The 14,284-nt window shown below is 43.3% G+C and overlaps 1 protein-coding gene across 1 annotated transcript in view; it reads left to right on the top strand.

Moving 5' to 3' along the window:
- The window catches only part of bbs9 (Bardet-Biedl syndrome 9), a gene marked incomplete at both ends in the record, with an annotated part of 588,136 nt that overhangs the window by 239,386 nt on the left and 334,466 nt on the right, over positions 1 to 14,284 (top strand). The window contains 3 exons of the mRNA XM_083636722.1: positions 8,943 to 9,083; positions 11,662 to 11,757; positions 12,694 to 12,866. Coding sequence (XP_083492848.1) covers positions 8,943 to 9,083; positions 11,662 to 11,757; positions 12,694 to 12,866 — 410 coding nt within the window. The remainder of the gene's footprint in view (positions 1 to 8,942; positions 9,084 to 11,661; positions 11,758 to 12,693; positions 12,867 to 14,284) is intronic.

Raw genomic sequence — 14,284 nt, 5'->3', positions numbered from 1 at the left:
GTGTCTTCTCCTCTTCTCTGCAGCATTACTCAATTTACCCTCAGGAATCAGGGACAGTGATAGCCTACCTGCTATTCCTCCCATATATCCAGGGCCAGATTAATAGTACCATGGGCCCCCGGGGCTATTCATTTTCTAAGCTATTCATTTAGCCTTTTAGTCATAAAGATTATATCTTCCATACTGAAATGTTACAACAGAAGTGGAGTATTGGCCAGAATTACATGAACATTTGGACACTTATTCAGCGGGTATTTTGCATGTTGCGTTCAGGTGCACTGTAAAAAAAAATTTTTTTTTTTTTTTTTTTTTTTTTACATCTCTTGCCACCAGGGGGTGCTGCAGCCCTTGGATAGTGATACAGTGATCATCTGGGCCAGATCTGACTCGTCATGATATGACTTGAGCTGGCCCCGATTTGCCTCTCTCGATTAGTCTGGGTCCGTCCGTGCTTGCTGGGTATTATTATTATTATTATTATCAATTCCAACTGTCCTGTAACACCCAACTGACAGAAGATCCTCTGATGCCCCACCCACATTATTTTTTTTAAATTAGGGCTACATTAATGCAGGCTAATAATTGTACATTAATGTAGTAATAATTGTAATTGTTGTAATAATGATTACAAATAACAGCAACAAAGAATCTATAGCAGACCCGTTTCTGCTCTGGAGTAGAGACAGAGAGACAGACAGCTGAAAGTAACCTAGGCTATGAGGCAAATAATCCGAAATTAGCTCAGTCTAATGCCATCTATGAATTGAATTTAAAAGTCAAGCAACATTATCACGCAGATTACTGACTAGTATTAGTCAATCAATCTGACAGGCAGGCAGACAGACAGACTGTCACTGGACCTCACAACCTGCCAATAAAACTTTCCAGACAGATGAAAATAAACACTTTCCACAGCTTTTCCTCCACACAAACGCACCGGTTGATCAAGCTATAGTATGCAGAAATTATGCAGCTGCAAGGGGAGAGAGAGAGAGAGAGACGGGAGAGGCAGGTTGCCATGTTCGTTATCGATAACCCCCGAAGAGGCAGATTTTTTTTTTTTAGGGGCCCCTAGACGGCGGGCTCCGGTAAGCCCGTGCATTAAACCTGGCCTGCTGATGATATTTTCTGAGGCCCACCCACTTAGCCATCACAACTGTCTGTGTAACATCAGTGTGTGCCACGCCAACTTTTGCCCCACATCACTGATGACATCACAATTGCTCGAGTGACCTCACTGATGACATCATAACTGCTCGAAAATGTTGCGCCCCGTTCACCCCCCCCCCCCCCCCTCCCCCATCCCCCTGCTTTAGTTGCAGACACCAGGGGCCAGTTGCACCAAGTGGTCTTACGACTGGTCTTAAGCTAAGCCGGTCGTAACTTTACGACCTAACAGCTACGCCGGTTGCACCAACCTAACCCTTTTTCCACTAAGACCGGTCGTAAATATTACGCCTGGTCAGGAGGAGGCGTAAGGTGCCTGTGCCTGTAAGAGATCTCCGTGGTAGTCTATCAGCGGAGACCTGCTCTGATTGAGTCCTCACCGTCCTCATCGTCGTAAAGTCGCCTTCGAAGCATGACGTTCGATTATAACGAACTAGTTGTGTGGCTTAGCCTTCCCAAATGTTGAGGGTCGTTTTTTAGAATGTAATACATACAATTGGGAACGTTACATTCAATTTCATTCAGACTGTCTGGCACTCAATCGCCGCCATTTTCCCCCGGAGCGAGGGAGGGTCGGAGGAGGGAGGGTGTAGTGATGCACATACAGTAGTGGCTGATAGAGCGTATTTGCAACATCATCCAATCAGGGGGCATTCCCCGGCAATTCACATGGACGTCCATTGCTACGACCGACGTAGTTAAGACTAGACATCAGCCCTGTTGGTGCAACAGACGTAAATCCACTCTAAAGACTCGTCTTAACTAAGACCGACGTAGGAGTTACGACCAGGCATAATTAAGACCACTTGGTGCAACTGGCCCCCGCTGATCCAATTTAAAGTGGCTCATTGTCTTCATTACTCCAAGCATAAATTACACAAGATCTTCCCTTCTGTCTCACCACTGTGTGACAGGTGTAATGTGTCAGAGGGCCCACTATCTCATGCCTTCTGGTTCTGCTCTTCACTAACGGGATACTGTGCCAAAATGTTTGACTGGTACTCTAAGGCAGCGTTTCTCAACTGGTGGGTCGCGACCCAAAGGTGGGTCGCGGGGCCGTTTTGATTGGGTCGCGGACATTGGCCAATTTTTTTTTTTTTTTTTTTTCATATTTCATTTGAGTTAAATTCAGATTATCGAAACTGGATTAGCCTGACCAGTTTTACTTGTTTAACGAGCTGAAGCATATGCTCTGCCTGTAATTGAAGAGATGTCTGCCTTTTCACTTCATATTTAATTTTAGTTCAATTCAGATTATTGAAACTGGATTAGCATGGCCCCAGTTGAATTAAAAGTTATGATCAGTTTAACTAAAAAGCATATAGCCTGCCTGTGATTCAAGAAAAGTCTGCCTTTTTATTTCATATTAGTTAAATTCAGACTATTGAAACTGGATTAGCATGACCAGGTTAACTTGTTTTATTATTATTATTATTGTTATTATTATTATTATTATTATTATTATTATTATTATTATTATTATTATTATTATTATTATTATTATTATTAACTTGTTTAAAAACATATAGGCATGTAATTCAAGATAAGTCTACCTTTTATTTCATATTTCATACAGTTCAAATAAGACTTTCTGAGCATGACCAGTTTGACTTGTTTAAATTTAAAAACATATAGGCCTGTAATTCAAGTCTGCCTTATTTCAATTGGTTTTTAGCCCTAGTTGCACTTCTGTTGCACTTTTTTGTTCATTTGAGGTTTATAACAGTGCATGAAGGCATTGTGTATTAAATTAATGCGCTATTTTTGGTGCAATAAATTTGAGTTAACCTAAACTTGTACCACTAACCTAAACTTGTACCACTGTTCCTTCAGAAGTTGTAGTTATCATAGACTGTGCTCCATAGTAGATTGCTCTATTGCTGACAAAAATGTGTTATTGTAAGTCGCTTTGGATAAAAGCGTCTGCCAAATGACATAATGTAATGTAATGTAATGAGTGGTTTAAAAAAAAATCTGAAATTTGGGTCGCGACTTCATGACAAGGAAAATAGTGGGTCCTGAGGCTATACCAGTTGAGAACCACTGCTCTAAGGCCTATAAAGTAACCCTGCAGCCGGAGGCAGAACTCGCCATCTTTGGCTGCCTGAACTTCCCTACAGCTGTGCAGCAATCTCTGACACTGGGGACAACTGTCGCCAAAATACTAATTTTAAAGGAATGCAAGTCCTCCTCTTCACCTTCTTTTCAGGTGTGGCTGATGGACATGATCTCTGTTATACAGATGGAGAGGCTGAGGTTTCCTGAGAGCCAACTCGCTTAGAAGGTTCTCAAATATCTGGGACCCCTTTTTGGCTTACTTTGACGAAGTTAAGAATGACTATGAGTGAGGTTGGGGGTGATGGACGGCTTTCCCGGCTGGTTTCCCATGAACCCCTTGCGTAGGATCCCATGCACAATATCTTGTACAAACACATAAGCACCTTATGCGGCTGGTAGCACCACGTTACAATGCTAAATGTCAAAGATGTTTTTTTTCCTGTCTGAGCCTGTTTGTTTGTCTTGTTTGTCTATTCTGTACAAATTTGAAAATAAAATATTGAAAAAAGAAAGAAATGGCTTTAGTTTGGGGAAACTGCGCCCCCACTAAATGCTACACTTCTCTGTTTGTACGTTCAGATATCAAACTTATTTTACTGTTTCTACTTGTACTCTCTACTTTGCTTACATTTCTGCAATGTTTATAACTCGTTCGCTGGAAAAGAAATAGCTGTAAATATCCCTGTGTTGTTATCTCGACTTGCTTTCATGAGAGAAGCAGCTAATCGAGCTGCTAATCAAGCTAGCAAGTGAGACATGTTTCACTTCCTAAATGCACCCCCCCCCCTTTCTGAGAATGATAAACAAACATAAACCTTTATGGAGCCTGCGGCTCTGCAAGTTGGAGGTTTGTGTTTGCTCTATGTGAATTGTAGACAATTGGATAGTGGGAGGTCGACGCCTAATTTGTATCCAATCAGAGAAATGTTTACATTTTCTGGGAAACAGAAGGTCATATTGTGATGCCTTTAAAAAACTACATGTATTTTTTCACCCCGAATCCAACACCGCCATCCTTGAGTCTCTATGAGTTATGGTTGCGGAGATACGTCCACCCTGCATGCAGGGCTACAGGAGAGAGACAGTGTACAGCGGGGGGTTGGGAGTTCAAAGTTACTGACCAAACACTCTATTTCAGTGATTGCTGTCAGAATATAGAGCCATTTAACACATATTTTACCACAAAATATATGTATATGTACATGTATATCTGTATGGACATGGTCTTCAGAGGACAGTCAGCTGCTGTCCCTCAGGCTGTGGCAACTAAACACATATTTTGCTGCTATTCTTGCAGTATTTCCATCACCTAGGACTAATTGTAATTGATTACTTTCAGGTAGTTGGTCAAATTCCGATTTTTTTTTTAAATAGATCAAAATAGTCTCTCTTCTTTTGGGAACCAGGTCTTCCTGTGCCTTCCCCTCTCTATAGCCAGACTGTGGTCACTCAGTCTGTACTTTGTCAGGATCTGTCTGCTTTTTTATCTCACCTCTCTCCTCCATCCTCCTCCTCTCCTCTCTCCTCCATTCTCCTCTCATCTCCTCCATTCTACTCTCCTCTGCTCCTCTCCTGTCCTCCATTCTCCTCCTCTCCTCCTCTCCTCCATTCTCATCCTCTCCGCTCTTCTCTCCTCTCTTCTCTCCTGTCATCTGCTCTCTCCTCTCCCCTGCCCCTTTTCTCCTCAAAATCGTTTCCCCCTTTTTCCCAAAACGTCTTTTTTGGACCTAAAGATCTTTCCATAAACAGCCGTTGGGAGCCTGCTGATGTTGAGTCTCCGGGACTCGTATCCCTCAGATATGCATGTAATTTGAATATCTGTCATGTTTACTGTGGTAACAAATGTCCACTTGGCTGCTGTTTGGAGAGAAAGCCTTATAGGTGGCGTGCTGACCCCCTTTTAATTTGCCGTAGGGGAGTTTGGCGAAATCGGGCGCCACTTAAAGGGGAAGCGGGCTGTGATTTTAGGGATGTTTTGCAGGGCAAGAGCTGCAGGACGGAGGATCGGGTAGGGGGAGACTGATGTTATTTTGCAGATGTATGGGGCCGATCATTAAGCCCTCCGCTGCGCGTCGGGCTCAATCATTCACCTGTCGGTCATTATTTCCCCAATCACCGGCTCACTATACATTATCCCTTACATATAGTTCTGGATATTTAAATTAATAATAAAAACGCACCCATTAAGATTTTGCAACTGTTTTTTTCTTTCTCCCCTTAAAAATAACAAAAAGAACCAACAACCAACAAAAAAAATCTGGTTTCTCTTAAAAATAACAAAAAGTACCGATAAGAGTACCGTTAAAGTACCGGATCGATAAGCAGTATCGATAAGAGTAGTAGTATCGTTAATTCCTTAACAATACCCATCCCCTATATTATAGATTACAGAATATAAACCTCCACTATTACCCATCAATTCGTCTAAATGTGACCGTGTTAGTGTGGCAATAACTCAGATATTTACAAGGTAATTACCATATACTAGACAATGGACAGATATTTACCCGGTAATTACCTGGTATTTACCCAGCCTTTAATCGATGTTTACCCGGTAACTCGGTATTGACCTGGTAATTAGCCAGTAGGGCTGCTCGATAAATCGATTTTGAATCGTAATCGAATTAATTAGTTAGGACGATGTTAAAAACGCGAAAATCGTAAAATTGATTTACACTTCAACTAGGGTAATTACGTTACGGCGGGGTGGCTCTCTCTCACATACGCATGCTGCTACTTGTCCATTCTCCCCGCTGTAAAGTCTCTCTAGAGGCTGTGATACTGGCTACTAAAGACAGCAGCGCAATGGACTTATTTCAACAACTCCGACCAAAAAGCACAGAGTGAGCACTGAGCGCAGCTTGTTGCACTGCGGGCTGTAGCCTACAAGATAACGATTGCCACAACACACTCACGCGCGCACACAAACACAGAAGTTATCACCGGACGATGAAACGTTGCCTTTACAGTTGACATAATAACAAAACAACACGTGACGCTACCGAGTACTGATAGATTGGCTGTATTCATGGCTGTAAGTTAGCAGCCTCAGCTGACTCACCTGTCCCTGTGTGTCTGAATTTCCCCTTATCTGCTATCGCAGTTCCCCGCATACCTGTTGTGACTTTGTGTTATTCTAGTACAGATATAACTCCGAGCACGGGTGGTCGCTTAGAGACCCTGCTAATATAATTGTCACGGAGGCACACGCAAATCCACCAGTGTCAAGTGACTGCAGGTTAGCAAGCAACAGCCAGGAAGTTAGGCATAGCAGCGGCAAGCTAAAACAGGAAGTTGGGTTGTTCTGCCTTCAGAGTAAAAGCGTAAATTGTCACTTATGGAAAAAAAGGGGGGGAAAGAGCTCTGCAGGGCAACAAATGTTTAGAGAAGTATAATAGTATAAAAAATCGAATATCGAGTTTTGAGAGAAAAAAATCGTCAATTTTAGTTTTAGGCAGTTACCCTGTAAGTAAGGGGGAACTGTACTGTAAAAGGAAGCCTTGTTTGTTTCCATGATATTACCATGTACTTACCTGGTAATTGTAGATTACAATCCTCCACTATTACCCATCAGGTTGTGTAGTTTTGACCGTGTTACCTGGCAATAACTGATATCTCCCCGATAATTACCTGGTATTTACCCAGTAATTATAAACTTGTACCACATACATTTCCAAAACGTTATCAAGTAAAACCCCCAGGGCTCGGCATTAACGGATGCCCGGTTGCCCCGGGCAACCAAAAAAAAAAAATGGCAACCATTTCTTGGCCTTTGGTTGCCATAGTGGCAACCACGTTTTAACATGTAAAAAATAAGCAGCAAACAGCAAAATATGCACCAAATAGATATTTTTTAATACTTGTGAGTGACACGCTGACAATTTATTGCTGTTACAATCGGAACGATGTTGCTAATTACCAGAAGGAACCCAGTAGACACGTGCGGTGTGTTTACTCAGGTCAGACGCTGAGCGCACACCGGCTCAGCTGCAAGCACACGTTTGATATGGCCAAACAGATTATAAGTTGTCTGGCTGTGTGAAAGCCCAAACTAACGTTAACCTGGTGTGGTGTCAACATCACAAATGAACGAGCAAGAAAGATGATTCGACTGACAAATAACGAGATTAACCGCTTGCACGAAAAAATAATGGCATTTGAGAAAAAGAGGACAACCGTGTCAGGGGAAACATACCTACTCGTAAACTATGGACTATTTCAGAAGGAACAAACAGCGTGCTCCGAGACAACAGCCGTGGCTCAGAGGTGTGTACTTTCATTTGACATTTGTGAATGTAGGAAGAAGAAGTAAGACAGCAGACTGTGCAGAATTTCCTGATTACAGAGGTAGGCGAGCCCCTTTGTAGTTGTGCATCACTTGATATGTTTTGGAAATGTATGTGGTACAAGTGTCTAATTACTGGTTAAATACCAGGTAATTATCGGGGGGATATCAGTTATTGCCAGGTAAAACGGTCAAAACTACACAACCGGATGGGTAATAGTGGAGGATTGTAATCTACAATTACCAGGTAAGTACATGGTAATATCATGGAAACAAACAAGGCTTCCTTTTACTGTACAGTTCCACCTTACTTACAGGGTAACTTGCAAGGTTTTACTTGATAATGTTTTGGAGTGTACGTGGTACAAGTTTCTAATTACTGGGTAATTACCAGGTCAATACCGAGTTACCGGAAAACATTGATTTAAGGCTGGGTAAATACCAGGTAACCAGGTAATTACCAGGTAAATATCCAATAAGTACTTCTAATTACCAGGTAAATACCTGGTAGTTACCGGGTAAATATCTGTCCATTGTCTAGTTAGTATATGGTAATTACCTTGTAAATATCTGAGTTATTGCCACACTAACACGGTCACATTTGGACAAATTGATAATAGTGGAGGTTTATATTCTGTAATCTATAATTACTGGGTAAATACCAGGTAAATACCTGATAGTTGTCAAGAAAATATCTAGTAATTACAAAGGTAACTACCTGTTATTTACCAGGTATTTACCTGGTAATTACCAGCTAATTGTCCAGTAAATACTTCTAATTACCAGGTAAATAGCTGGTAGTTACCGGGGAAATAGCTGGTAGTTACCGGGTAAATACCTGTCCATTGTCGAGTATATACCTGGTAATTACCTTGTACATATCTGAGTTATTGTCACACTAACACGGTCACATTTAGACAAATTGATGGGTGATAGTGGAGGTTTACAATGTGTAATATATAATTACTGGGTAAATACCAGGTAATTACCAAGAAAATACCTGGTAGTTGTCAGGGAAATATCTAGTAATTATAATAACTACCAGGTAACTCCTTGGTAACTCCAGGTAACTCCACCAGGTAATTACCCAGTAAATTATTACCCAGGTAATTCTAATTACCTGGTAGTTACCCGGGTAATTACTGGACTGTAAAAGGAAGGGTTACCATTTTTTTTATGTATAACTAAGTAATCTGAACAGAAATATTTGAGATCCAGGTCTGCTCAAGGTTTTCTTTCCCGTTAAAGCGTTTTTTTTCCTTGCCACTATCGCCAAGTGGCTGCTCTTGTTGGGTAAAAATGTTTCAATTGCCACATGACCTGCAGTCAAATCGCCAGTGCATGTGAGAATTGTTTCAATTGTTTGGTCTAAAATAGCTTGGTCTTCTACCTGCTCTATGTCTCTCTCTCTCTCTCTCTCTCTCTCTCTCAGGAGTTCCCAGGGTTCTCCAGGCCAGGTTCAGTCTTCCTCTGCCGTTGGTGTGTGTTCCATCCTCATCAGCCAAAACCACCAAGTTCAAGATCACCGTGGACACCAACCAGCCGCCAGTCAACCTCAACTCTGTCTTTCCCGGTGACATGTGCAAACACACACATACCGTACACACACACACACGGCACATGCGCACACACACATGTGCACGCACACACACACACATGCGCACACGCAGGCGCATACACACACACACACACACACACACACACACACACACACACACACACACACACACACACACACTGATGATCTAAATGTTCCTGTCAATAGAAACTCTGCAGTTGCATCATAAGTCTCTCTGGATGCTGTGTGTGTCCATGCATGTTAATGATCAGCTTTTGTATATATGTGTGTGTGCTTGCGTACATGCGTGTGTGTGCGCGCCTATGTGTGTATTTATGGCTGTGTGTGTTTATGCATGTTTATTTGTGTTTCTGTGTGTGTGTGTGTGTGTGTGTGTGTGTGTGTGTGTGTGTGTGTGTGTGTGTTTCTCAACCATGCGACTCTCTGTTCTGGTTCCCAGTTTTCAGACAGTCAGCCACAATCAGCAGCTCTGACGTCTAACACACACACACACACACACACACACACACACACACACACATACATACATACATACATACATACATACAAAGTGTGTGTGTGTGTGTGTGTGTGTGTGTGAGAGAGAGAGAGAGACAGAGCGAGAGAGAGAACTTAGTAAACGCTAGTGATTGTGCATTTATGAAAGTGTGTTTGTGTAAACGTATCCTTGCTTATACTGTGTGTGTGTGTGTGTGTGTGTGTGTGTGTGTGTGTATGTGTGTGTGTGTGTGTGCGCGCATGCGTGTGTGTGTGTGTGTGTGTGTGTGAGAGAGAGAGAGACAGTGTGTACCATAAAACTTCAAATAAGTCCCAAATAGACGCCGGGCACTCTTTTCCCCCCATTACGGTATGTTTGTGTTGAACTCAGACTGAATTCACAGTCACTTATGGTAATGACGTAATGATGTGTGTGTTTTTGGCGGAAGTCAGGCGGAAGTCATCTTTTTGGCAAGACGAGAGATTGTACTTTCTCCCCCCTGTCAGACAGTTTTATGCTTTGATTATACATAACTGATATGTTTCAATATGCATACCGCATTGTTTGATGCTACGGACTCTACGGACAGAGTCAACCTGTTAGACTGGAGACGCTGTCTGGTTTCCATAAGGACATGGGAGCCGTGGAGAAGTTACCGGTGACATTAGTTTTAGCAAATGTTTCTTGTTTGAAATATATATGGCTGTTTGGCAGAGGGAGAAGAGGAGAACAATGAACTGGTAGCGTACCGGTAGTTGGACGATGATGATGAAGATGATGATGATGAAGGACATCTCAGTTGTTTTTATTTGTTCCAATCTGTACTCTACAATACTAGGCATGTTCAAAACTGCCTGTACAGTACCTACATTCTTGTGTTCTTCAGAATGCTGCAGCCCGTCTGGTATTCAACCAACCCAAATTCTCTCACGTCACTCCCCTCTTCCAGGAGCTCCACTGGCTTCCCATCTCGGCCCGCATCAAATTCAAGACACTGGTACTGGCCTACAGGGCAGTACACCAGTCAGCTCCCCTGTACCTGCAATCCATGGTCAGGTTCCAAACCTCTCAGCGCTCCCTTCGCTCCTCCACCAGTGCAGGTCGCCTCGCCCCTCCTTCGCTACGGGGGCTGGACTCTTCTCGTCCCTGGCACCTCAATGGTGGAACGAGCTTCCACCTTCGGTCAGGACAGCTGAATCACTGCCGATCTTTCGGAAAAGACTAAAGACACACCTTTTCAGGCTCCATCTGGGCCCTTCTTGATCTAACTTCGTTCTCTCTCTTTCTAAAAAAAAAAAAAAAAAAAACTAACCTTGTACCACTAACCTAAACTTGTACCACTGTTCCTTCAGAAGTTGTAGTTGTCATAGACTGTGCTCCATAGTTGATTGCTCTATTGCTGACAAAAAATGTGTTATTGTAAGTCGCTTTGGATAAAAGCGTCTGCCAAATGACGTAATGTAATGTTGTGTGTACTAAGTACTGTCATACTCGTTTAAATAAGCAATTTGATACTTTTCATTCGTCCCTTATACACTGGGCCTGATTATTTATTTATTTTGGTAAATAAGCCCCCGGCCGTTTATTTGAAGTTTTACGGTATACAGATAGTGAACAGTGTGACTGTATCTTGTTCACCTTGGTTGGCGTCCTGTATCATGATAGACTGTCCTCTCTGTCTCATCATTTCTCTCTCTCTCTCTCCCTCTCCCGTCTCTCCCTCTCTCTCACCCTCTCCCTCTCTCTCTCTCGCTATCTCTCTTGCTCTCTCTCTCTCACCCTCTCCCTCTCTCTCACCCTCTCCCTCTCTCTCACCCTCTCCCTCTCTCTCTCTCTCTATATCTCTTGCTCTCCCGCTCTCACTCTCTCTCTCTCTCTCTCTCTCTCTCTCTCTCTCTCTCTCTCCTCTCTCTCTCTCTCTCTCTCCCGTCTCTCCCTCTCTCTCACCCTCTCCCTCTCTCTCTCTCGCTATCTCTCTTGCTCTCTCTCTCTCACCCTCTCCCTCTCTCTCACCCTCTCCCTCTCTCTCTCTCTCTATATCTCTTGCTCTCCCGCTCTCACTCTCTCTCGCTCTCTCTCTCTCTCTGTCTGCAGAGTTTTCAGAGAAGTCGGAGGATAAGGATGGGAATAGCTTAGCTTTCCAGTTCCTGTCAGGAGCCAGGGTCACTGTGCTGGCCTCCAAGACCTCCCGTGAGTCTCTCTCTCACACACACACACACACACACACACACACACACACACACACACACACACACACACACACACACACACGAACGGCAAAATGTATTTTCCACCGAGAAATGATGTTGCGGTCCTGTTCTTGTTTAATTGTTGTATTGAGTCTATTTCAATTTCAATAAGTGCAGGAGAGCCATGGATGCAGGCATTGCTGGTTTGTCAGCGGCCTTCCTGATTGGCTGGTTCCAATCTCAGCTACGATGCAGGTCCCTGATTGGCCTGTACACTTTGTACTCTAGTTTTTGAAAATGCCCGCCACGGGCTTGAGGCCAGATGGAACCACAGAACGAAACAGAATGTGAGTTCGCGGATCTGAATGGCTTTAACCTGGCTAACAAACGACACCTCGTGCTACAAACGGACACACATTTCACTATAGAAGCAGCTGCACCGCATAAAAATTGATATTGATAACAAGATTCACAATGATACAAGTAGGTATGCGAATTGATCAGATTTTATTGATACTACAAATTCCGGATACATTTTCTGTGTGGGAAAAAGTAGGCCTACACAGGTTTTCAGCATCAACGCAGCTGTTTCATTATCTCGTGAGTCTGATCAGCGTAGGATGCCTAATAACCTTAAAAGTATTACAATGCTCCTTTTCTTAAAAGGATAGAACATGTTTGAACATATTGCTGCCGTTTGCACCCTCAAAATGATCATTTTGACAGATGCTACAAGTAGCACTGCTGTCTTTCTTCGTGAAATGCAGCCACGCTTTGGACCATTTCTTCCTCTCAGCCATGACTCCTTGCAAGTTTCCAGCAGTGTCGTTGCAGAGTTTGACCTCATGACACATGAGGTCCCCATGTCTACAAGTAGGGGGCAATCTAGAACAGCCCTCCCTCGTCTCATGCCATTCCATGTGTGTCTGTGTGGTAGAGCGATACCGTGTTCAGAGTGACAGCTTTGAGGACATGTGGCTGGTCGTGAAGGAGCTGGTGCAGCGCTTCGACCGCCATTTCTCCAAACTGGGAGTCAAAGACTTCAAGAACAGCTTCAGTGGACCCCTCCCCCTGGATGAGTACTTCCTGTCTGTAGACCACCACTTCCAGGTACACACACACACACACACACACACACACACACACACACACACACACACACATAAATATATATACACAGATACACAAAGACATACACACATCATGGGGTGTGCGACTTGCACTTGAGTCACACTTATGTCACACACAGTGACTTGAGACTCGTCCTCAAAAGGCTTGAGACTCGACTCGCACTTGAGATTTTGGACTTGTGAACAATCTTTATTGTATTATTATTTTTTGGGGCCTTACTAATAATAATGTCAACTAATCACTGCTGAACTCCTGGCAATCTAATTCACGGGGCCCCCTGTGGCTGGAAATGGAGGCCAGCTCTATTGCCAACTCCTCCCTGCCAGCCATGTTATTTTCTAAGCTAGAGAGCCCTGGGACTTCATAAAATTTAAGTTTTGTTGTGAAAAACTCAAAATGTCAGAATTCTAAACCAAGTTAGGAGTGTTTTGAGTTTACCAGATGTTTCTATCCACACACCAATTTGTTTCAATCACTCTTTTTTGCCTCCATGATCAGACAAAAACTACCATACCTGGAATGAGAAGGGGCTGCTTTCCATCAGAGACGTATACATAGATGGTCATTTTGCATCCTTTGATCTACTGAAGAGGAGGTTTGCCTGGCACGAACTGGCTCAGATTCCTGTAAATCAGAAATTATGTTCGATCCAAGATTCATACATTTGAAGAGCTCCCAAATGAACATGCTTTTTCCGATGTATTGCTGAGCCCTTCTCACTCCAAGCACCTTGTCTCTAGGTTTGTATGTCTGTTTGACAACTGCACCACGGCCTCTACTGAGAGGATTACAGAAGCGTGGCAGGGGGAACTTGGTATTGATTTATCTGGCATTATATGGGAAAGGAGTCTGTCTGTGGTACAACTCTGCTCTGTTAATAGCAGACAGCTGATCCAATTTAAAGTTGCTCACTGCTTTCACTATTCCAAGCATAAACTACACAGGATCTTCCCTTCTGTCTCATCACTGTGACAGGTGTCAGGTGTCAGAGGGCACTCTGTCTCATGCCTTCTGGTTCCTGCCCTTCACTGACGAAATTCTGGGCCAAAATATTTGACTGGTACTCTAAGGTCCACAAAATAACCATTCAGCCGGAGGCAGAACTCGCCATCTTTGGCTGCTTGGAGTCCTCTCTGAACTTCCCTACAACTGTGCAACAGTCTCTGACACAGGGGACAACTGTTGCCAAAAAGCTCATTCTGAAGTAATCGAAGTCGTCCTCTTCACCTTCTTTCCAACTGTGGTTGATGGACATGACCTCTGTTATACGGATGGAGAGGCTTAGGTTCCTGAGGATCAATTCACTTAAAACGTTTTCAACCATTTGGGACCCGTTTCTAGCCTACCTTGATGAGGTTAGGGGTAACGGGTGACTCGCCCGGCTGGTTTCTCATGGA

This window comes from Poromitra crassiceps (assembly GCF_964638095.1).
Source record: "Poromitra crassiceps genome assembly, chromosome: 1".
In the NCBI taxonomy this organism is placed as follows: domain Eukaryota; kingdom Metazoa; phylum Chordata; class Actinopteri; order Beryciformes; family Melamphaidae; genus Poromitra; species Poromitra crassiceps.
Note: the sequence above shows the minus strand (reverse complement) of the source record. Positions and strands in the feature narration are given on the sequence as shown.